This window comes from Tympanuchus pallidicinctus, unplaced genomic scaffold, assembly GCF_026119805.1.
Source record: "Tympanuchus pallidicinctus isolate F22 unplaced genomic scaffold, pur_lepc_1.0 scaffold15, whole genome shotgun sequence".
Lineage (NCBI taxonomy): Eukaryota > Metazoa > Chordata > Aves > Galliformes > Phasianidae > Tympanuchus > Tympanuchus pallidicinctus.
The window spans coordinates 18,391,509-18,414,573 of NW_026294669.1; the positions used below are offsets into that span (position 1 = coordinate 18,391,509).

Consider the following 23,065-nt stretch of genomic DNA (forward strand, 5'->3'; position numbering starts at 1 on the left):
GCTGTAGCCTTTTCTATGATGAGTCTCCAGTTTCAGAAACAGCTTCTTAAAACAAGTATGCACCAGAAAAGACGTCTAAAGTTCCATAAAACATAACCTCACCATTTGCTGTTTTATGCTGAAAAAATAACCTCTTGCATTATATTAAGATGACTATCCATGCTACTCCAATATATCAGAATATATTGTTTGGACTTCGTCCATGGAAGAACACTTTATCCTTTTCTTCTCTTCCTTCCTTCTTTCAAAAGAAGGATTCCTTAATCGCTCTTCCCTTTCTTTGTAACTGAAAGCAGTGATAGGTAATGAAATTACGATTGTAAAGCATTTGCTGACTACTTCCTACTCTTTTCATCTTCCTTTTCCTTATGGATCTTGATAAACTTCTCATTTTGCAGCCTACATCGAATATTACATCAATCAGCAAAGCAAGAGGTACTATTCTATGACAAAGTTTGAAGTCCCTGGTTTTTTTTCCTGTCCTCATATTCCAAAAGGTACTGGGTTTTATCAAAATGATGAGGAAATTGAAAACGTAAAATACCCTGGATCCTGAATCCCAGAGGGAATCAATGTTCATAAGAGTGAAATTAATAGAAAAACTATGCAAGCTCATTGTTTCCAGGAGACAAAACCCAGTAACAACACCAACTGAAGAACCAGATACTCCAGGTGAAAAGATATTTTTGAAAACCCTAATCCAAGTGACTTAACCAAGGCTCAGAATACACTGCTTCAGTCCCATGTTCCTATCATTGCTCAGTTTTCTTTCTTGCTTTTGAAAAGGGAAAAACACAGATATTTTATCTAAAAAGGCATATAGCACACTTTTCCATGCCTTCCTGAATGCACTTCAGAATATGAAGAGGGAATTAAAATTCCCACCTATGAAATTTCACGTATGTCCTTTTTAGACCACCCAATCAACACAGTGCAAAATAGATTACAAAATTTCTGTGTTGTTCAATATATAAAATGTGAATGTAAAAATATATCTATTCTGATGTTTCTGCTGTTCTTATGTACTTATGATTCTAATACATACTGCAATGTCTGCCTGCCGTGATGTTTGTTTCATCTTCTCCTGCGGGGCAGTCTGCAGTTCCATCACACACTTTCCCTATTGGAATGCAATGTCCTGACTCAGGGCAGGCCCACTCTCCTGGGTAACATTCATGATAATTACTTTCTGTGGAAAAGAGAAACAAGTATAACTGAGGGTATGTTTCAAATACACCTAAAAATCTCTTCCCTAAAAGATGCCCAAAGCATCTACACTCCTCATTATTAAGTCTACATTTTACAATTCTTTGTGAGAACTTACCTTTTGACTACAGTAGTCAACAAAAACATCAATAGTCAAGCAAGATTAAACTACTCTTGCTATATGCTAAATTTAATTTGCACCATATTTTGTATCACACAGCAGTATCTGTGTCACACAGCAGTAACTCTCACATACACAACAATGTACTAAAGGTTGTACAAGTTTAAAAAAAAAAAAAAAAAAAAAAAAAAAAAAGGATGTAAAGATGGAATTTAAAGTTTTTCACAGAATGTAAATGGATTCAGAACATCCTGACAGGTCAAAACTCTGAAGTAGTAACTTGGTGAGGTCTTCCTCTGAAAATATCATTGTTAGCAATAAGCATTACTACATACCACATCCTCTTTCATCTTCATTATCCTCACAGTCATCATCTCCATCACATATCCAGCTCTGATGAATGCAGCGGCCACTTGGACAAGTGAAGAAGTTGCCTCTACAAGTTGCATAAGCTAAGGAAAGAAACACTAGTAAATCAAACTACTCTCAGTGACAAAAAGGTTAGCAATAGAAGTCCTGTCTGGTAGATAAACTGTCATTTATACCTGTAAAATCGAGCTAGTTCCATAACTTACATATATCGTAAACAGTGCTGCTTTGTTCTGGTTTGCTCTTTATTTTAAAATACTAGAGTGCTAAAAAAGAGTGCTAGGCTTTTTTCTCGTTTTGTTTTTAACAGAAATGAGAAGAAATGCTGAATTTCTCAATTAATTTTGCAACAAGATGAACAGCACCTTGTTACTAGTATTTTTGAATGAGGATTTAAAAAGGAGTTGCTACTGAAGACATTAGAGATAAAGATACTTGTATTCAGAGAAAAGAGTAAAAAACTCCATGAACATTTATGCCTAAAGCTCTCCAAGGTGATAAGCTTTCCCTGCTAAGAGTTCCTAAATATCTGTGGGACTTCAAATGACAAACACTGCCAAATAGACATCAGAAAAATATCAGAGGGGTGGGGAGGATTGAAAAAAATTGTGCTAGAAACTAAATAACCAACAATGTGGCTTTCCAAAAGCACAGGAGAAAAAAAGTAACTCAGATCCTAGAATCAATGGGGAACTCTGTAAATATATAGATCAGACATTTGACAGTTCTACAACCATGATGCTAGTTGGAGATGTAAAATCCTGGGATATCAGACCACAATATAGGAATGAGCAAGAAATTCCCAGAAAGAGAACTGCCAATTAAGCAACTGATATGAACATCCAACAAACTTCTGATGGTCACATGGCCAAGCAACTTACTTTTGGTTTTCTTCTGTGCACTTTAACTAACTCTCAGTAAATTGTTTAGAGAAAGAGAAAAAAAAACCCTCATACTGCAAGAGTTTTCATCACTCCTGTCTCCACAGTCATCATCATGGTCACACATAAAGGCTTGTGGGATACATTCTCCATTAGCACACTGAAACTGTGTACTGGTGCATCCATGTGCTGAAAGACATTTCAGAATAAAAAGACACACAAGAAATCTGTCAGAAAATTAAATCGTATACTTTATATCTCTTTTAAAGGTAATTTGTTAAGGATCTCTCTGCATGTGGCACTTACTGCAATTAGCTTCATCAGAAGTATCTCTGCAATCAACTTTGCCATCACATCGTTGGCTGGCATTAAAACATGCTCCATTTGCACAGGATAACTGTTCACATCTTGGGTAACCTGCAATAAGAGATCCCTCAGTTTTAGTGTGGGTATTGGACTGTAGAGTATAATGAGTCATATATACCCTGTCACCAGAACATCCTGAGTTACTAGAAAACAAAGCAGGAATACACAATTTGCCATGTTACTACTGAAAAACAATCTGTTTATTCAGTATATTGTCTTCTCTAACAATTATTTAAGAATATTCTCTAGGCAGTTAGTAAAGGTCCTTGCAAGAGATTAGGCATATTTCGATTCATACTCCTGAACTTCCAAACACAGCATCTGCGTTCTAGGTACAGCCCGCAGTAGTTGGGATAACCATTCTAAAGCAGCAAAGAAAGAATAAATGAGTAAGAAATACTGGCTTCTGTGAGGGCCAAACACTATGCTACACTTTCATACAAATCCACACAGCTTCCAGTTAAGGCCCCTGTGGAAGTAACACAGAAGAATCATCTACATCATTGTTTGTGGTGAATTCTGTCAGTGTTGAGATAACAAAGGAAGAAAAACAGAACTTCAAGAAATTAATAGGATATCTGAAAATCAAGGAGCAACTCTTGTCTATCTTGCACGGGGAAGTCCAGAAGCAGAAACCTTTCTGTCCTTACTGCTGATAGGGAACATTTGCAAGCTGAAAATACATCCACACAAAAACACAAACAGGAAACAGTAGTAACTGATATTGGGTTCATCAGACGCCCACTTTTGTCACACAGTTGGTATGTATAATTACCTTCTGCCAATCTAACCCATGTTCCAAGAACGAGAACGGAAAAGAAGGGTAATTTCCTACTTCTAGATGATGCTGTTTCTTGTGTTTTGTTGGTTTTTTTTAAACCACAGCAATACTTGAAAAATTTTACAAAACAAAACTAAGACCTTTTGACTGCCATGAGTCACCACCTTACAGTGATCATATTGCCCTACAGCAAACACAGACATCAGGAGGAGGACTTACCCCAAGATCAAGACTCCACTGAGCTACAATGAACGACGCAGAGTCCACAGCAACAATGCTCTGAGAACTGGCAGACCAACAAGAGCTTTGTTCCTGGCCTTAATTCCTGCTTTTGATCACTGCCATTCTAGTCCTTGGCTGCCATCTCCTTTTACTTCAGTTTTTTTTCTTCCCTTACCTGAACTCTCCCTAGTGTAGACATTTCCTTCAGTCTCATTCTGTAGCTGCTACTTATAATTTGTCCAATGTCAAGAACATTAGCCTCTTATCATGGCCCTTTTCTTCTTCTTTGGTCTATTATCTGTTCATCCTCTACGATCTCTTCAGTTCTTGATTTCTGCTCACCTTTGCAAATCCATCCCAGACCTAACTCCTCACTCCCTGACCACAACAGCTATTTAGTGTAGGAAACAAGAAGCAGGAACTAACTGGTTAAGGCAGCTGACCCATGGCAGCAATTCAACATCCAAATTAGAAGTGAGAATCTAGAATTTCTAAGCCCACATTCAGTTCATCAGCTTCAACAAATACATCACTAAAAGACTCCTCCTTTCTTTCTTATGGTCTCAGCACAGTGCTTAGTCACCAGAGTTATATCCAGGAAGTTTGTTCTGCCAGTCACCACAGAGAAAAATGGATAGGGCAGGGACTTTCATTTTTCAAATGCAAAGCTGAGGTAGGAGACAGAATTCTAGCTTTATTTGCAAGAAATAAAGGTAACTAATACAGTAAAATGATATCAGTACTGCTGCTTTTAAAAACAAGTATTTGTGACAACAAATAGTCTTCCATTTCACTGTGCATTTTTTAAGTTTCAAAATGAAAGTCTTTGCTAGCTGTCGAATAGCACAACAGCTGGAAAAATGACCCAATATACATATGCAACAGATTAAAAGAAATGCATTCATTTTATGAAATTAAAACAGCTTCAATGCACTAATTACATGACCCATAGCTGAAACATTGTTCTGATGTTTATCACAGCCTCTGCCTGGGTAGTTTCCCCTTGCTGTTAATCCCATTAGCAGCAAAACGGACTAAGGTTTTGAATCCCCTTGTTCTGTTTTATTACTTGTTTAACTGTTGAGTTACTTCACATTGGTGACATTTAGCATTTGACTAGCTTCTTAAATGATGTAATTTATTCAGAATAAAACTTTATCTTATTTACAATTTAAATTTGCTTCCAGAAAGTTCACTGAGTGCAAAGCATGAGTAACTAGAAATGAATTTACATTCCGTGATTATTTGTGAAATAACAGAACCAATTTTAAACAATTTTTTTATTTCACAGTTCCGGGATGTTTCATTTCTATTTATGAAATCCTTTAGTGTAAACTAATTGATAAGGAAAAAGATTAAGGAAAAGGCTGAACTAGCAAAATATCTGTTTCTATCAGATAGTATAGAAAAAGAAGTGGATGGTAACAGCAGAAGAAGTTAATTTCAAAGAAAGTAGAATAGCAAAACCTAGCACTAATTAATTCCTACTGTATAGTTAATCACAAAGTCACCTAACAATTCGTTTTGTCTTAAGGCTTCTGTTTAAAGTATTAAGCTTTACAAAGATAGAAAGACAATAAAATTATCCAGCCTTCCTGGAAAGGTCTTGTCATTACAATCCTCAAGATTTTCCTGTCTTCAGCATCATCACATTTCTTCAGATTAGTCCAACACTCCTATTTTTAATGTTCCAAGTCACAGTCATTCTTCTGTCTTAGAGGGACTGTCAACACATATTCTCATAAACCAAAGTAGTGGCTGTTGAATGATACGAAGCATTTTCTCTTCCTGGCGCTAAATATGCTGCCTTCACAACAGTCATGGGGCCTACTGGCCGAGACAGCAGTAGAGCAGCACTGTTAAGGTATCTGGAGAACTCTTTCCAAACTGCCTTTTAAATTATTCAGTTTACAATGTTAAGTGTGAAATAAAATGTGCACTTCAGCTTTCACTTATCAATGCGGCACCTACTCCAAAGGAAGAATCCTGACTATTGTCTTTTGGAAATCTCCTAGTCTGTTACAAATTTAGCAATTTCAGATAATTACATCATGTAACTTGTCTATTCCATACCTTATTCAAGGACTATTCGGAGACTTTTCAGAAATATGAGCAGTTCCTCTTTTCAAATTCACACTTAGTGCATTTTTCAAACAAGTATCTTCAATAATTTGTGTCACACATTCCCTAAATTAAGTTACAAAATTATTTTGCTCTGAATTTTAAGAGAGAAACGGCAACCCATAGAGATAGAAGATATTCTATCAGCAATTATATGTAGTACTTTGGATCTCGGCTTTTAGTAATTTGCATTGGTGACTTTAAAATTGTCTATGGGTCTATGACATGGTAAGTTCCAAGCCTGTTGCCTCAGCAACCTTCTACTCCGAACTATGATTCATTTCTAAATCACCTTTCTCTTTAAAGAGCAAACATTTTATCCACTTGTGAGTCAGGGATAAAATGCGCTAGCAGTTGGATGGCCAAGAAATACGCTGGTTTTTCCCTACAGAGAATATGCCTCTTTTCCTCTAAGTAGAATCATTAAGATTTTGTTTCCTACTTCTTCACCTATTCCTTTACATCATAACCCCCATTTTTCCCACCTAGATGTTCTCAATGAAGTTTAGAGCTTGGCCTTTTTCTCAGCAGCATACAAACTTGCATTAGCTGAAAGAGTAGCTCTTACCTTACATGTCACTCATGTGACATGTCAAGTTTTTCCTTAATATCAATAATGTAACAAATTGCTATTACAAACCCAGCTATCAGATGACAGTATCTATGAAAAATGTACCCTCTATTCAGTGGCCAGCTATACTTTTCATCAGTGTTCAACTTAAACCAATACCTAGTGAGGCCGTCACCAGACAGTCAGGTAGTCTCAATTCTGACCACATCAGACTGAAAAACCTACTTGTCTGTTTCTGTTCTGTTGGCATAATATGAACATCTTTCTTAATATAGTACAATCCAACCTTGCTTCACCTCCATGGGAAATGCAGTTTTAGAAAAGGATTAAAGTCCCTCAAAGAAATTATTTGGGATGAAATTCTACCCTTCTATGCAGGTTATAGTTACCACTGATTTCTGTTAAGAATACTCAAAGAGAATATGAAAAAAAAAAAATGCAAAATTCACTCTGAGTCTCCTAAGGCTTTGAGCCACTTAAGCACAGTTGTTCTTCCCCACTGCAACACTTCACTATTTCTTAGACAATGACAAACAAAAGGTCTCAACCCCAAGGTAGCAGTCAGCATCTCAGTTCTGCAATAATGAAACTGTATCAGAATATCAGCTCTAATACACAAAAGAATCTGCAATGAAACTCTAATAACAAGAAGCATATTGTGGTCATCCTGTCCATCAACAAGCCCTTTAATCTTACAAATTGATTAAAATGCCAGAGGGAGATGAGATGAAACTAGATAAAGTGCTAAAACCAAAGACTCACGGCAGTCTCTTTCATCTGTTCCATCAGTGCAGTCCTTTACTCGATCACACCTGTATGCACTTGGGATACACTGTCCATTTGAACATGTGAACTGCTGGCTTGAGCATGTCCGTCCCGCTGCAAGAAACAGGCACTCGTGAGGTTTTTTTCCTTCAATTGGGATTTTTTTTTAAGGTGGAAAACTACTTTCTCTCTTCATTTCTTAATTACTCCACCTTTCTCACAAACATTAGCATATCATTTTTTCTTTGCATACTCATGGAGATTCAACACTTAAAAAGCAGATAACATAACTCTATTAGGCCTTCTGGAGCCTGCATAGTCACTGTTTCACTCCACCAGCAGGGCTGACCTCTAGGTTAAAAATTACCTCCTTCTAAGTGCTCTGCCTAAAAGATTTAATTACTGATTCTTTCTTCTTGAAGTTTTTCTCTGTCATTTTGTTTACTGGCTCAAAATCTGTCAGTACATGTCAGTTATTCAGTGAACAACCCAAGCATAATGAATTAACAAGCACTCTTCTATACTGCCACTATGTAAAACAGCAGAGCAAAACAGGCACTTCTCTGTAATACAATCAGACCTCAATATTCAGGTATACTTTATATTCACAACTAATAAAGGACCAAGAATTATTATTTCAATTCTCAAGACAACTATGAAAGTGGAAGGCAACCACATAGAACCGTACAATTCTACTTTGATCCTACTGGGGCTAAATCACAATCTCTGTTCCTCTTAGGCAAATTAATTGGGTCTATGAAGATACAGCTGAAAAATGACTTTTCCTCCCTTCCACCATCTGCACTTCTGTTCTTTTAAACTCATGTCTCAAGATAACACCAGTCAATATGCTGGCACCTAGTCTGTTGCTTTACAGGGGTCTATTCCTTCTCCTGTCAGTCGTGCTCCCCCAAAAAATCTCAGATAATCAGATACTAGTGTCATTAGGGAAAATGAGCTCAAGACAGTATGGTAAGAGATTTTTTTTCCCCTTTCTTATCCTCTAGGTTTCCCAAGTGCAAAGATAAACAGTCCCATACCAGGCCCTAAAAAAGCAGCAGCTGATGGAGCCTTTTCAAAACATTCATCATTAATGAGTACATGCAGAACAAAGTTAAATTGATCCAGCTCAAAAGTAACCTAGAGCTGTTGCTCATTTGCTTTTTCTGTCTACTGATTCCTTAGTTAACACCTAACCAATGGTTGTGCCAACACCTTCGCAGAGGAGAAGGGAAGCAAAATGCAGTTAACCTTAGTTCCAATTCTTCCATCCTTGGAATAACATTCGAACTTTAATACTTACGACACTGTTGATGTTCATCTGATCCATCTTCACAATCTTCCTCGTCATCACATACCCAAGAACGTGGGATACATTCACCATCAGTCTGACACTGAAACTGACTGCCCTCACAGGTTGGTTGAGCTAAATGTAAGGAAAGAATAAAAATGTCATTTCACAGACATTTGGTAAAGCATTTTCAAAGAAAACAAAAAATAAAGACACTTAAGATTCAAATATCCATTGACTAATTTCCAGTGAATACATGAACAAACCACAGAAATACAATGACAAACCATAGAAAATGGCCAGATCAGGGTCATAAATGTGGGCCAGAAGAATGTTTGAAGGCAAATTTTAGTTTAGTGAACATTTTACGTATATTCTGTTCTGCATCAACTCAGGGAGAAGGACAGGTTTCTGAGGAAGATGAGGCACAGCAAAAGCTTAAGACTCGGAACTACCCTCTTGCAGAGCCTCTTTTTGTTCACTGATGTACAGAGTCATGTCAGCTTCGCTATGCTCACAGAAGTCAGATCAACTGCTCTCACTCCACTCCAGGTGCTCTGTTCCTGGTAGGAAGGTTTTTCAAAATAAGCTTATGATTCTTCTCCACTAATTCGCGAAACAAAAGTTAGATTAGTGTTTGAACAACCCAACTGCTGTCATCCCAGCTCTACTCTGCACTTTTCAACAGTAAAGCAACAACATTAGAGAGAAAAGTATTTAAAAAAAAAAAGAAAGCTTGAAATTAGCTACTGTTTCCTTGCTCCATTCCTAGTTAATAATCCTGAAAAGACACTAGCACAAAACAGCCCAGAAGACAGGACTCTGGCCTTAAACATCTTTTTTTCCTGGGATCATGTTTTTGCTGTGCTGCCAAGTCAACTAGAAATACTTTGTGCTCATGGAATGAAATGTAAGCACAACTATCAACATAATCTAAACATTCAAGGCAGAAAATGAAAAAACTTCACAGATTTAGCACTGAGAAGTACAAAATTATATCACAGGTAAAGCAAGTAGATAAAATCAATCACATACTATACAATGTGAATTGGTGGGGGGTTTTTTTGTTTTGTTTTGTTTTTTTCTATTCCTGACATGAGTATCAAAGAATAATCTTGGAATATAGTTTCAAGCATGGGCCAGTTTTAAACCACTCAGAACCATCATCCTAGACGCATGTACCTCATCACTTACAGCATATTAACACATTGGTTTTGAGAGCACAGTTAACTGAAGGAAAAAAGCCTGTAAAATTTAATTTTCATCTTTTTTCCATGAAGAACAATTCAGCCTCGTGCTTCTAAGTGTGATAAACACACGTGTCAGATTTCTGTTAGCTTTCATAAAGTCCGTACAAATTTAATCTACCCTTCGTTCAAAGCCCAACCACTTCTATTCAGTCACAGTTCAAAACTGAGTTGTTAGAGCAAGATATAGGAAAAGACCATTCTGTTTTGCAAGTTCATGGCATCCTTCAACCAGAACAGCAATTATTTTGGAGCTAAATAAATGCTAAGCAACAAATCAGCCAGTCAAGCTGTGCAAATAAACTCCAATTACTATAAGAGTCAAGCAGCAAAGAAACAATCCAGCGTGAAAAGAGCGAACATAAAGTAGTCTTCTGCATTCCTTATCAGCTGAGGGGCAAAAGCTGGCCTAACCTATAAATCGGCTAACAGCCACACCAGCCCACAAGACCTCAAAGAACACTCGAATCCAGACGAAAAAATGAAAGCCAGTTTCTGAAAAAAGCCCATGGAAGGAATTCCTTCATTTTCAAATTTTCATTTTCATATTTAGCTTAAGAGTTTTTGTGCATGGACCTTACAGCCTGGCTGAATGCAACTTTGCCTCTGAGTTGCTCATACTGGGGACAAGACAACAACTCCAGACAACTAACAATGACTCCTCTTGAGGTGTTATAGGTACATTGTCTGGATTCTCAAAGCTTCTGAGCCCAAGTCATGCTGCAAGTATTAGTGTGTATGTACCCTGTATATTCAGGATTACTGCAACAATAGAACACAATACATTTCTACATCTACCTAGAAGCCAGTCCATTAGTCACCAGAAGAAGTGACATTCCAAGAAGGACTTGGATTTTGAAGAGAAAGCTGTCATACTTCTAAGTCAAGCACTAGTTGACTTCCTGACTACCAAAGCTAACAGAGAAGAGATGACTCTTTAGCAGATTCTACAGTCATCTCCAACAACTAGCATTTTTCTCCCCCTTTTTCCTCTGTATAAAGTGCATTCTTGTATCACAAGGTATAGCTGGGAGCACACTGAGAGCTAAGAACTTTTTATATTATCGAAACGCTGCTCTACAGGTATTTCACTTACGACAACCAGCTTCATCTGTATCATCTGAGCAATCTCTAGCCCCATCACATCTCCAGTCTGCAGGAATACAGCGACCATTTCCACAGCGAAACTGCCCGCCTCCACATCCTGTGGTAAAACAAAGTAACAAGCAGGTTAGCAGAGCCAGCTAATCAAAGCAGACACCAAAGTGCATTCCTATCAAATCACTGTTCTATTCATGACTACAACACAGAAATGGAAGAACATTATGATGTACAAAAAAAAAAAATGACTACATGAAAAAGAATTGGGCCAATGCTCTATACACCCAGTCAAAAAGGAAAAGAAAATAAACAGCTGTAAGTCTGTTGTGAATAATTTTAATACGCTTATTATGCAATCACTTATTATGCAAACAAAAATGATTAAAAAAAAAGTCTCGGAAGAGCACCTGTACTACAGGAGCCTATTTAATGGAGATACTTCCATTTTAAATTCACAGACAGTAGAGACTTACATAAAAGTAGGGGATCATTTTCCACATGATTTCTACAGGCTAAACTTACTAAACATGCAGATCTCCCCAAAGCCTGCGAGGATAATAATAATTATCCTCTCTGCACCCACTATCAATTCAAGCTGGGGAAGCTGGGGAACATAGAGCACAGTTTTATCTTGAAGGTACTTCTGGGTGACAAGTTGGGCAAGAGGCAGCAAACCAACCACATGTTGGCTAGCAGGGTAAGGAGAGTGATCCACCTCTCTGCTCTGGGCTGGTGAGATTTCACCTGGAGTACTGCGTCCAGACGCAGAGTCCTCCTTATCAGAGAGACATGGACTTGCCACAGTACATCCAGAGGAGGGCCACAAGAATGATCCAAGGGATGGAACAGTTTCCCCATGAGGACAGACTGAAAGAGCTGGTGCTGTTCAGCTTGAAGAAGGGAAGCCTCTGGGGACACTTCAGAGCGGCTTTTAATTATTTAAAGGGGAGCTGTAAAAAAGAAGCAGACAGACTCTTTAGCAGGGTCTGCTGTGACAGGACAAAGGGAAATGGTTTCAAACTAAAGGAGGGGAGATTCAGACTGGATATAAGGAAGTTTGGGAGTTTTGTTTGTTTGTTTTGCAATAATTGTAGTGAAGCACTGGAACAGGTTGCCCAGAGATGAGGGGTATACCCCATCTTTGAAGACACTCAAGGTCAGGCTGGATAGGACTCTGAGCAACCTGATTTAGCTGTAGGTGTCCCTGTTCACTGCAGAGGAGTTGGATTAGATAACCTTAAAGGGTCCCTTCCAAATCAATTCTATGATTCTGTGTGAAAATCTTGTTTTAGAAACCATGTGTTGGTGACCAGCTTGAAAGTCTAAAAGACCTCCATTCTGTTTTGTTTTTATAATACCTTTAAAGTCTTTCCTCTAAAGCATAGGAAAGCATGTCAACATTTAAATAGCAAATAATTTTAAAAGAAATTAAGCTTTTAGACATTTATGGCTGATCAAAAGCTAGCCTGCTGTCATTCTATCCCACTTGACTTACTAAGGATTAAGAACTGATTAAAGAAACATTCATTCCCAGGTGTAAATGCAGCTGGATCAGGCATTTATTAGACTCATCTAACAAAATCTTCAGTCCTGCAGCAGAGAGAAAAATGCACTGTTTATGGCCTTTGGTTGTGACTACAGCCTTGTAAAAAAGGAGTGAACAGCTTTATAGGTCCCCAGAACAATGAGCTATAACATAATTAGGCTCAACAGCGCTCTGTTTCATGTTAATCTGTTGTCAGCACATCCGAGCAGGGAAGTCTAGAGAGAAGAAAAAAAGAAAAAAAGAAAAAAAAAAGGCAGCAGCAAAGCCCAACTCTGCAGAAAAAACAGTTTCCTGGTTTAGTTACTAATCACAGGATAAAAGTACATCTTTCAATTATTCTGAATGATTTGTCCAGAGAAGATAACCTCAGTATCTTTGAATACCACCACCTACTTTTGAATTTGTGATGACATAAGTAACATGCTACCCTAACTTTTATGTAAAACCAGGCATATCAACACAGTCACATAAACACATCCAAGTGATGTATTCTTAAGGGATATAGGCAAGCTACTTTATGCAAGGAATGCTCAAATCTGATTGTCTGGTAGTGACATCCTGATTTATAATGTATCCTGCAAATGGTCAAAAATTTCACTTGGATAAATGGTGGTACAGAGTGGTACAGGAGTACGTTCACCCAAATACCTTCTATAGTCTAATGCATGATGGTGGTTGGTGGTGCAGGTCTGGGGTTGGTGGTGCAGGTCTCTTATCAACTACCTTTAAAACACAACAACCTCCCTTGCAAAAATGCCCTGAAGGAATGTACAAGTTCACTCTGGAATCCCAGGCCCTCTCACTGAATTCTGCCCTCCAAAGCAACATTTCCATATGAGATTAGCAGTTAAAACTCTAATAAACACAACACCTAAAACACCCCATCTCTGTTGGAATCACTACAAAAAAAGTATAAACTAAATGGGCTTGTATATTTGACGTATACTGCCATAGAAAACCACAGGAATATTAATAGTCACTTACTTAAAAAGAAGTTACAATACAGAATTAAATCCATACCCACAAATGGAGTTCCTAGTGAAAAAGATATTTACAAACAAGCAAGTAATTACACTGTAATTTGTATATTATTTATAAAGAATAACTGGGAAAAAATTTCCAAGTATTACATACAACCGCTAATTCATTTTGCTTATCTTGTACTAAGTTCTTATATTTAATCATATCCTTATAGTCATATAAATGAGGAGATAACACTGATAAACTTTTAAGAAAGCATTATAAACATAGCTGCCTTCATATAGCATGAGAAATGGTAACTGAATGTTAACAGAAAATCTGCAAAGCACGCAGTTCTCCTGCACTGTAATTCCTCACAGAATTACAGTTTAAGTTGCTCACACCTACATACAGTAAGTGCTGTATCAATGTCTGTTTATACAATTCTTCAGCAGACCTGTTATAATTCATTTAATTATGGCATTAGCCTTTTCAAGTGTTATCTTCTGTGCTTTCTTTCTGCAGGCATGCAGCCCTGATGCACCTTCAGAAAAATACAAAACCAACTGACAGTTCACGTACCACTGCTCTATAATATCTTTGTAACAAAGAAAATTGCACAGTAAATAATGACATCAATGCATTAAAAAGTCAGCCTTTGAAACTAATAGAGAAAAAGTAAAGGTGAAAAGTTGTTCCAAAACTCATAATCAAAGCTCTAAAAATCCTGTGTTTCATCTCTGATCAAAAATTGTTTATTTTTTTTAACAAAGACAGTAAATGGGGGGAAAATGAATTACAAAATCTATTACTACCAATGTTCAGCAGAAATATCCAGGATAAAATAAAATTAACCACATCAACAGTAACAGCAATAACCAGGTTTGTTCCTACAGACAACTACAGAGACCATTTACTCTACAATTGAATGTACTCGTTCTGCTAGAAACAAATACCTCAAAATTAAGAGATTTGAACAACTGTATGTTTCAACAACTGTGACTTCAGTTATCTGACATAAATGACACACAGCGCTCACAGCAATAGTGACAATCTGCAGAAGAAGCACACAGAGTCCACAAGGACCGCTTCCATTGTTTCAGTCGATGCGAGGTGGGCCTGCAGCACCTGGCTCAGCAGGGAACTGTCAGAAGACAAGGGGCATCTGCTTGTTTGCTGCCATTATCTGAAGCCCTGATTCACTGAAGGATCAGCAATAAGCAATTTTATGAAAAATTTTGCTTTCCATAAGAAACTTTTTTTAAAAATAGCAAGGCAGCTCATAAATCAGACACTGCCAAAAAAATTAATACTAATGAGGTAATTTCCATAGAAATTCTGATTTACTCTGACAGATGCTAATAAAACCAGACACCTCTTTCAGGCAAACACAATTCTGTCAGCATGATTCCTGCAGGAAATAACCAATGAGTTTAAAAACAAGCAGTAAACCAATTAAAAGTTTAAAGCTTTACTGCCATGCCTAAAATTTACCTAGGAGACTTTTGAAAGTTCAACATTCAGATAGGATCAATTTTTTTGTTTTGCTTTATTTTTACTATAATTCATTTTTTTGTCTTCTGACTGTGACAGACTGAAGAAATACACGACTTTGCCTTTACGAATCACATCAGAACATATAGATAGGTCCTTCTGAAAATAATTTCTGCTATTCATTTCCATGGAAACTACAACAGATATTCAAAACACAATTCATCAACACAGTCACCACCATTAGCTCTGCATTTGGTCACCATAAATAATCAGCAAGCGCTGATGAATGTCAGTGGGTGCCATTTTTTCCAGATGGAGAAATTCAATGACACACCTTTGCTCCAAGCACACTTCCATGTCTGACATCGTACTGTCAGACTGTCCCTTTGCTCCATCAGTTGCACTGCAACAAAATGTAATGGAATATTGGCAGGAAGGTTTAATCTCTACTGCCATACCAACAACATCTGCCTCTGACACTGCGGGCTAACGTATTAAAATAGGAGGCAGTACTTTCAGAGCAGCCCTCCCATGACGAATTCACGGACATTAAGAATTTTGAAAGGTAAGTATCTATTTCAATTGTTCAATATTCATGAAAACACCAAGGAAACACTATGATATTTAACACAAACCAGCCTGGTACCAAAACAAGATCAGAATTCTCACTGAAAAAATACATCCCAAGAGCACAACTCCTAACCTTCTCGTTACTCTTAACAATCTCTGGGCTTTATGCTGATTTTATCACTGCCTCTTCTGTGCTTCTTTGTGCCTGGGATCCATTGTTGAGTGGATGTTTAAGATTCAGAATTTGCTCAGTTAAAAACATGAAGGCCAACACTCCAGGCCCTGGCTAAGCACTTGGTCAAAGAGTATGTCAGGTAGCCATTTTCCCAGGAAATAAAGAAATGTAATAGTGAGTTCGTCATAGCAAAGACAGGACAAAACACTACTAAAAACATAATGTTAGCCTTTCAATTTGTGATGAAACACGTACGTATTGCTGAACAACAGAAATAATGCAATACAAACTCTATTACACAATTAACTACAATTAACTTTGTGCTCTGCAACAACCAGTGCATAAGAATGAAGTTAAACCACTGCCAAAGACAAACTCCACTGCTCCCAGATGTTGGTAGCTGATCTTCACACCACTAATGGATGTTGTTCCATGGAACTTTATCAGGAGAAAGAGACGTTAATAGCTTCGGACATCTCACAGCATAATGGCTCTAATTCATAGGACTACCATTATGCCCACTCAATTTTATTTGTGCTTCATTTGCTCCAACAATGTTTGTGTTAAAGTACTTACATTGAGAACTAAAAAATTTAAATTTGATCTTTTTTTTTTTTTTTTTTTTTTTTTTTTTTACTATTAATAAAAATAGAATTAGTTAGTCATTTCCAATTCTTTCCAAGCATTTCTCCATCTTCCTTTTCAACACTGCTTTCAACTTCTGACTCCACGTGTTTTGAATCAACTACATCATCCACAGATTTTTAAGGCATCATGACTGACTACATAGAATAGACTAAGAGAAATCACTAGCCCTTTCTTCCCCACATTCACTGTATCTTTGGGAACTGCTAATACCTCTTTTAACAGTTAAGCTGTAATGAAAGACTTAACGTAGAATGTATTAAACTCAGAACAGATTGCACCACTCAAACTGTCTACTCAGAAGTGCAACTTACATTGCTGTGATGACTTCACATTTCAGGAATCATCTTTCACAACTTTCTTAATGTTTTAAGAGACCAACATCCTTCAAGGCAGTAATTTCTTCCTTTGAACCGTTCAGTCTTAATACATCGGCATTTCATTTAAAAAATAATTGAGAAGTGCTAACAAACAGCATTACAAGCCTCTGTGTATAAATCTTACAACACAAAAGTAACTGACAGGTTCTCTTTTCTTTCTACCTTCCAACAAAGGGTACTCTTTGTTCCTATTCAGCCCCCAAACAGAAAAAGCACCATGTCAGCTCACTGGTGGCCTTGCAGGTAAAGTCCTGGAGATGCACCTTTCATACACTTTGATGTCAGATTTTTGCCTAGCCTAATTACACTTCAAACAGCCTGATGTTTTGGAATGCTCAGGGAGGTGAAGCAGAACATCTGCAAATTCCAGTTCCATTCCCCCACACCAAGGAAGAAAAAAATAAAATTCATAATTCGACAAAGACCTCTGCATATTTTTGTAAAACACTCTAAGACACCAAAAAGTAGTTTTTTGCTAGCAATTACAATAGGAGAATAAAAAAGATTAAGCTACAAAGTAGAATGGAGTCAAAGTTCTGCTATATTTCACACCACTGCCTTAAGATAGTATTTATTTATGTCTTTATATTCAATATTTAATACAAACTATTCAGATTCAGAAATTACTAATAATCAGATTACATGAGCATCAACAGGTATTACTGAAAGTAGTGCAAGATTTATCTTTGATCATGAAGCCCACACACCATCAAACATTTTTTTATCTACATGTCCATGAAGACCATTATGTTAAAGAAATAATAGCATCAAAGGAAATACAGCACAAAATTAGTCTGCTCTCAATTCATATAACTAGAATATTTCTGTATATACAGCACTGAGGACTGAACTTAAAGCAATAGATCTGTTTTTCTGCTAACAGTAACTGGAATGAGGTTTGACTCCCAAATCCTGATCATGCAGATTCTTCAAAATATAGCAGAAACCCACTAACAATAATAAACTAGCCAGGTTTTTTTGTTTCTTTGTATGTTTTTACAAACTAACAGAAAATTATACTTCCAACCCATCTCTCCCTAGGAATCCACTCATATTTTAACATTACTGGATTATAAACAGAACTTATAAGGAGGGTGGGCAGAATGGAAACAGAAGGAAAACTTAACTTTAGTTTTTGTTTATTTTCTTCCATAAAGCTCACTGGACAAGCAGAGTCCTGTCCTATCTCTATCTGAACTAAATATTCCATACAGGAGCAGAGCTTGGGAACAACCCATGTTGTGAGCTCAGTGGAATGTTCAGTATCAGAAGCTGTTATAAATGAATCTTGCTTATGGGAGTACATCCCAATGACTGCTTTTTAAAGTATTATTCATTAATTCACAACAACAAACGCCTTAAAATTCAAGAACAAAAGTGAAAATTTTGTCCTTCACTGTGGACTTCAAAATATGATGTTTCATTATAGAAAGAGGTATGGTTTCCATTTCAAAATCAGTTGCCAAAAAGCACTGTTCTGTCAGTGCAAAAAAAAATGAATTCTGAAGATAGCAGTCTCTTCTGCTGTAAAACAGTAATGCCATTTTACATATAAGAAGAAATAATAGAATTACACTACTGAATTCTGTATTCTAAAAGTATATTCTGTGTATTGTCTGTACACTCTTGCACATACACTTGTCAACTACAATGTTTGCTAAAACTAAGGCATTGAAACTCATTTTGCTCACATGCAAACTCTTTTAAGAATACTTAATATTAGTGTATCCTATATCAAACTATTTGCTTTCAGTTAGTACAGTTACAAAAATGACTATAGATTCTTTTTTGCTAATACGTCAACATAAATCCAGGAATTAAAGACATTCAGCATTTTCATCTACTGAAACTAAGCAGGAAAGCTTTCCTGCGAGGAAGAAAAAGTTTCAAGTCTCCTGCAGGCATCAAGTTCAAAGGAATGACACTGTAAGTGCCTCCTAGCAACGTTAAAGATATTCGCAATCCTCATCCTCTCTCTACCTTACTTTAGCTTTTTTAATTGAAAAAGTAATGAATGTAAACAGCCTGATAGAAAACAGAAAACCTGATTTTATTTTTTTCAAGTACAAACCTGAACAATACAGAGAACAAGCTCTGAATTTTCTGTTAAGTCCCATGCAGTCCTCGTGGGAAAAATAAATTGTCTGTTTAAGCTGATATTCAGAACAAAATAACTGTGGTCTCTGCAGTATCACTTTAATAACTTCTCAATTTGGGGAAAAAAAATAAAACAAAGAAGCGCAATAGCCTTAAATTATTCACTACATAAATGTAAAAAACAAACAAACAAACCAACCAACCAAAAACAAAAAACCACAACAACCCAAACTTTAAATTCTAATAGAGGGGATGTGATACTCCTCTCCACTGACAGCGTTTCTTATACCAAACAGTGTTCTTCCTCCAACTTAAGTCACTGTTACATTTCCCACATCTCAGTGACATCTGATTCTCAGTTACTAATTTTTCTTTGACACTTTCTTTAACCTGACTGCATACGAAGTATTTGCATTGGTGAGACTAATAAAAATTATTTGTAGTCCCTTCTTGAAGAGTTATTAACTGCCTGGCCAAATTCAAATAAACTAGTATTTGTGGTACTGAAATATTAGCCTCCAAAATACAAAAATGTCTTTCAAAGTATATTACGTGTAAAGAACACGTTCTGCCCTAAATTGGATAACCTTAACGAGTTGTCCCGACATTAGCTGTCTTAATCCACATGTAATTCAACTGTGATGGTGTTAGGTGAGTGAAGCAAGCAGTATGATCCCTAGGGAAGCACACTTCAGAGCTCTCCTAAATCCCAGAAGCTTATTTTTTGCGAAGGGCACATTAAATATGCAAAAATCTGTTCTAATTGACCAAATGACACGATGAGGAAGAAGAACAAGCAAACACAGGAGAAGTAAAAGGCACCCCCAATTACTCACAGAAGGAAGCATCCCAAGCATTTCTGTAAGAATGGGCCTTGCTAATGGCCCCGAGGGCTGCTGTAGAATAACAATTGGGAAACTGAGGGGGGGGGGGGGGGGGGGGGGGGGGGGGGGGAAGGCGGTGATAAGGAGGGGGAGAAGATAGCCAAATGAGAAGGACCTTCGAGAATAGGAAGTATTTACACAGTGCAAGGAAAATGGAGAAGCAAAAAAAAAGTGTTCAAACAATTTAACAGAGAACATGTACAGCATATGCCACTGAGAAAATCTGACAGATGCAGTAGCAGATGATAAAATCACCTGCTCACGGAGCTACTCCCATACTGAGAGTCTGCATTGTTTTTTAAATAAATTTTTCAACCAATGTGCAGTTTGTTCTCAAAATTAAACCTCACACTGAGATGGTGAGCTGCATTCCTTTCAGTCATGCTCTCCTGAAAGCTGATGAGTCACTACAGTATAAGGAATCTGCCTCAGTAATAGCCTTACAATCTAGCTTGTGACAATCAAATCATGTCATTTGTATTTTCTCTTACGCACTCTTGTTAAGTCTGAAAATTGCTATGCAATATATAACACTTCACCAAATCATAAACTTTACTAGGTATAATACTAGTATTATACCATAGGTTATTAAATGAAAAATGAAACTTGTCGTTAGAAAAATGAACTATTTCCCCTTACAGATAATAAATACAGTAAGCATGCATATCAAAAGCTATTTTTTCTTTTCACCACAGAACCCATATTCCTAACAAAACTCTTCACAACTTAAGTAGTATCATCCTACCTATTCAGTCTCTTGAAAAAAAAAAAAGACATGTTAATCTGCGTACCAAAGTTTCACAGGGTACCCAATCATCATTTTGAACCCAGAAAGTCATTGTGATTTGTTGAAGACTAAATATTTTCAGAAAATATTTTCAGAAAAACAGAAGAACTGAAATGTCTGTGCAGAATAGATATATCATATGCTACAAGCATGTGATGTGCACAGACGTAATAATGCTGCTTACTGCTGTCAAGTACAACTACAGATATTGCTTCTGATGCACAGGCAATTGCTACATTTCTCCCTCATTCTGAAGTAATGCAATTTCAGCTAGCAACTAATAGTTACAGCTAGTCACTCCCTATCAGGCTTCTTGAAAAAGAAATTCCTCGAGAAAAGAAGGACCATCTGAACTAGAGCAGTTACGTTGTCCAACATACTCTCACAGAATGCAATTTTATCTTAACAGACTTGAAAAACAGTAACAAGAATTAAATCATCATTTTAAATGTGTTTTTTTCATAAAAATATTTTCACTGGAATAGTAATACTAATAACCATCTCAAAGTAGAAAGTCAAAATCCTTGAGTTCATCAAAAGCAGATAAATGCAGTAAATCTATCCTATCATATGTGATCATAAATAACAGAAAAGGCATCGCTTCTCTTCCAAGTTTCACAGTGGTAGCAAAACACAGCACAGAATCACAGAATGGCTGGGGTTGGAAGGGACCTTGCAGCCCAACCAGTCCCCCTCCGCTGCAGGCTGGTTGCCCCCTCCCGCTCAGGCTGCCCACGGCCCCATCCAACCTGTCCTTGAGCACCTTCAGGGATGGGGCACCCACAGCTCCTCTGGGCAGCTGTGCCAGGGCCTCACTGCCCACTGAGTAACAAATTTCCTCCTAGTATTTAATCTAAATCACCCCTCTTTTAGTTTAAAGCCATTCCCCCTTGTCCTCTCACTACAGTCTTCTGAAGAAGGGCTCCTCTCCAGCTTTTCCACAGGCTCCCTGAAGGCACTGGGAGGACACTTTACGTCTGCCTGGAGCCTTCTATTCACCAGGCTGAACAATCCCAGCTCTCTCAGCCTTTCTTTATAGGAGAAGTGCTACAGCCCTCTGAGTTTGCATACACATTTGCAATCTTTAAATCATAATCCCTTCCTCATAGCAGTAGCTCCCATCAGTCTTTCCAAATACATGCTAGGAAGAGGGCCCCAACCATACCAGGTATATTGCTGGTCAAAAAGTCAGCATTCTATGAAGAACATACAATAGCTGAGATTTTCCCTCAGTGGAGCAATAACTCGGGGCCTCTCTCCCCCGCTCTGCGACCTCATGAAATTTCTTGGGATTTAAGTGACTTCTTAAGAGAATTCTCAACACCATGAAAAAAGTTGAGCAGGCCAACAAGTTAGAAAGTCTACATATCTAAAAAGAGAGCTCTTTACTGTTAAAACATTCAGGAAACCATACAAGAAATAGAGAAGAATGGTAGCTGTTATCTAACAGGTAGTAAGATCTTAGTATGGATAAAGTACTTTGGCAAGACCAAAGCTTTCACTTCACTCTTAGTTATTACTTCACTGAATTTCACTATTTGTCTTTTAGTTTTTCCTTAAATGAATTGAAGAGATGCCCAAATTCCTAAAAGATTTTGAGTGCAGTTTTGGGTTTTTTTTAATATTTGTACTATAAGATAATCATTTCAAAGTGCCACCTGCAGCTGGCTGGTTAAAAATTCAGAAGTGCAAGAATAATGAAGACTAATAATATCATTTCTATATTTTCACTGTTAAATTGTTGTGGGTTTTTTTGTTGTTTTTTGTTGTTGTTGTTGTTGTTTTGTTGTTGTTGTTTTCCAATTGTCTGCAATTACAATACAAATCTCATGAAACACCACCACTTCTACTGCACTTGCCAAAGAAGCCCGGCTGTCATTGCTGCATCCTTTGCTCAGGCAAAGCTCCCAGCGAGGCAGATGGCGAGCCGGCCCCAGCAAGGCAACGGCATGATTGAGCTATGTCTGAGACTAGTCAGATCTCCCTCTTGGTTCAGCCAACTGCTATTTGTCAAGCTCACATTATTAACTAAGTAGGCTCAGTTTAATTACACTACTAAATATCTTTCACATACTGCAGAGGTAACAAAAGGAATTTTAGTACTTGAGTACATTAACAGAACATTAGAGACTAAAATTCACTTCTGGTGAGAGTCATCAGGCTTTAAAGTGCATTCTGTGGCTAAATTCATTCATACACAGAAGAGAAAAACTGCAAAGCTAACAGAACAGCTCTTGTACAGGTATGGAAGACACCACAAACTGTCGCTAGTTTCAGACACTAACTACAGTTCATTTGTTTCAAGTGAAATGGTTTAAAACCTGCTATATCTCTCAGTAGTAAAAATCAGGTTTATTCATTCAGCCAGAAGATCAATAAAATTGCTGCAGCATTCCAAGCGCTTGGTTATTGTCCAACTCATTTACTGTACTGCAGGTTTAGAACAGCCCTACAATCTTGCTCAAAAGTGAACACGTGAGCAGTC

At 37.4% G+C, this 23,065-nt stretch overlaps 1 protein-coding gene across 6 annotated transcripts in view; it reads right to left on the minus strand.

Annotated features, from left to right (window-relative positions):
• LRP2 (LDL receptor related protein 2) overlaps positions 1-23,065 on the minus strand; it is a 134,774-nt gene that overhangs the window by 78,542 nt on the left and 33,167 nt on the right. For 5 of the 6 annotated variants that reach the window (XM_052674942.1, XM_052674941.1, XM_052674945.1 and 2 more), the window contains 7 exons: positions 11,038-11,145; positions 8,707-8,829; positions 7,401-7,517; positions 2,884-2,994; positions 2,653-2,766; positions 1,663-1,779; positions 1,046-1,189 (listed from right to left, as the gene is read on the minus strand). In XM_052674942.1, coding sequence (XP_052530902.1) covers positions 1,046-1,189; positions 1,663-1,779; positions 2,653-2,766; positions 2,884-2,994; positions 7,401-7,517; positions 8,707-8,829; positions 11,038-11,145 — 834 coding nt within the window. Of the gene's footprint in view, positions 1-1,045; positions 1,190-1,662; positions 1,780-2,652; positions 2,805-2,883; positions 2,995-7,400; positions 7,518-8,706; positions 8,830-11,037; positions 11,146-23,065 lie in introns of those variants that run through there. The other variant, XM_052674946.1, reaches the window with a different exon arrangement.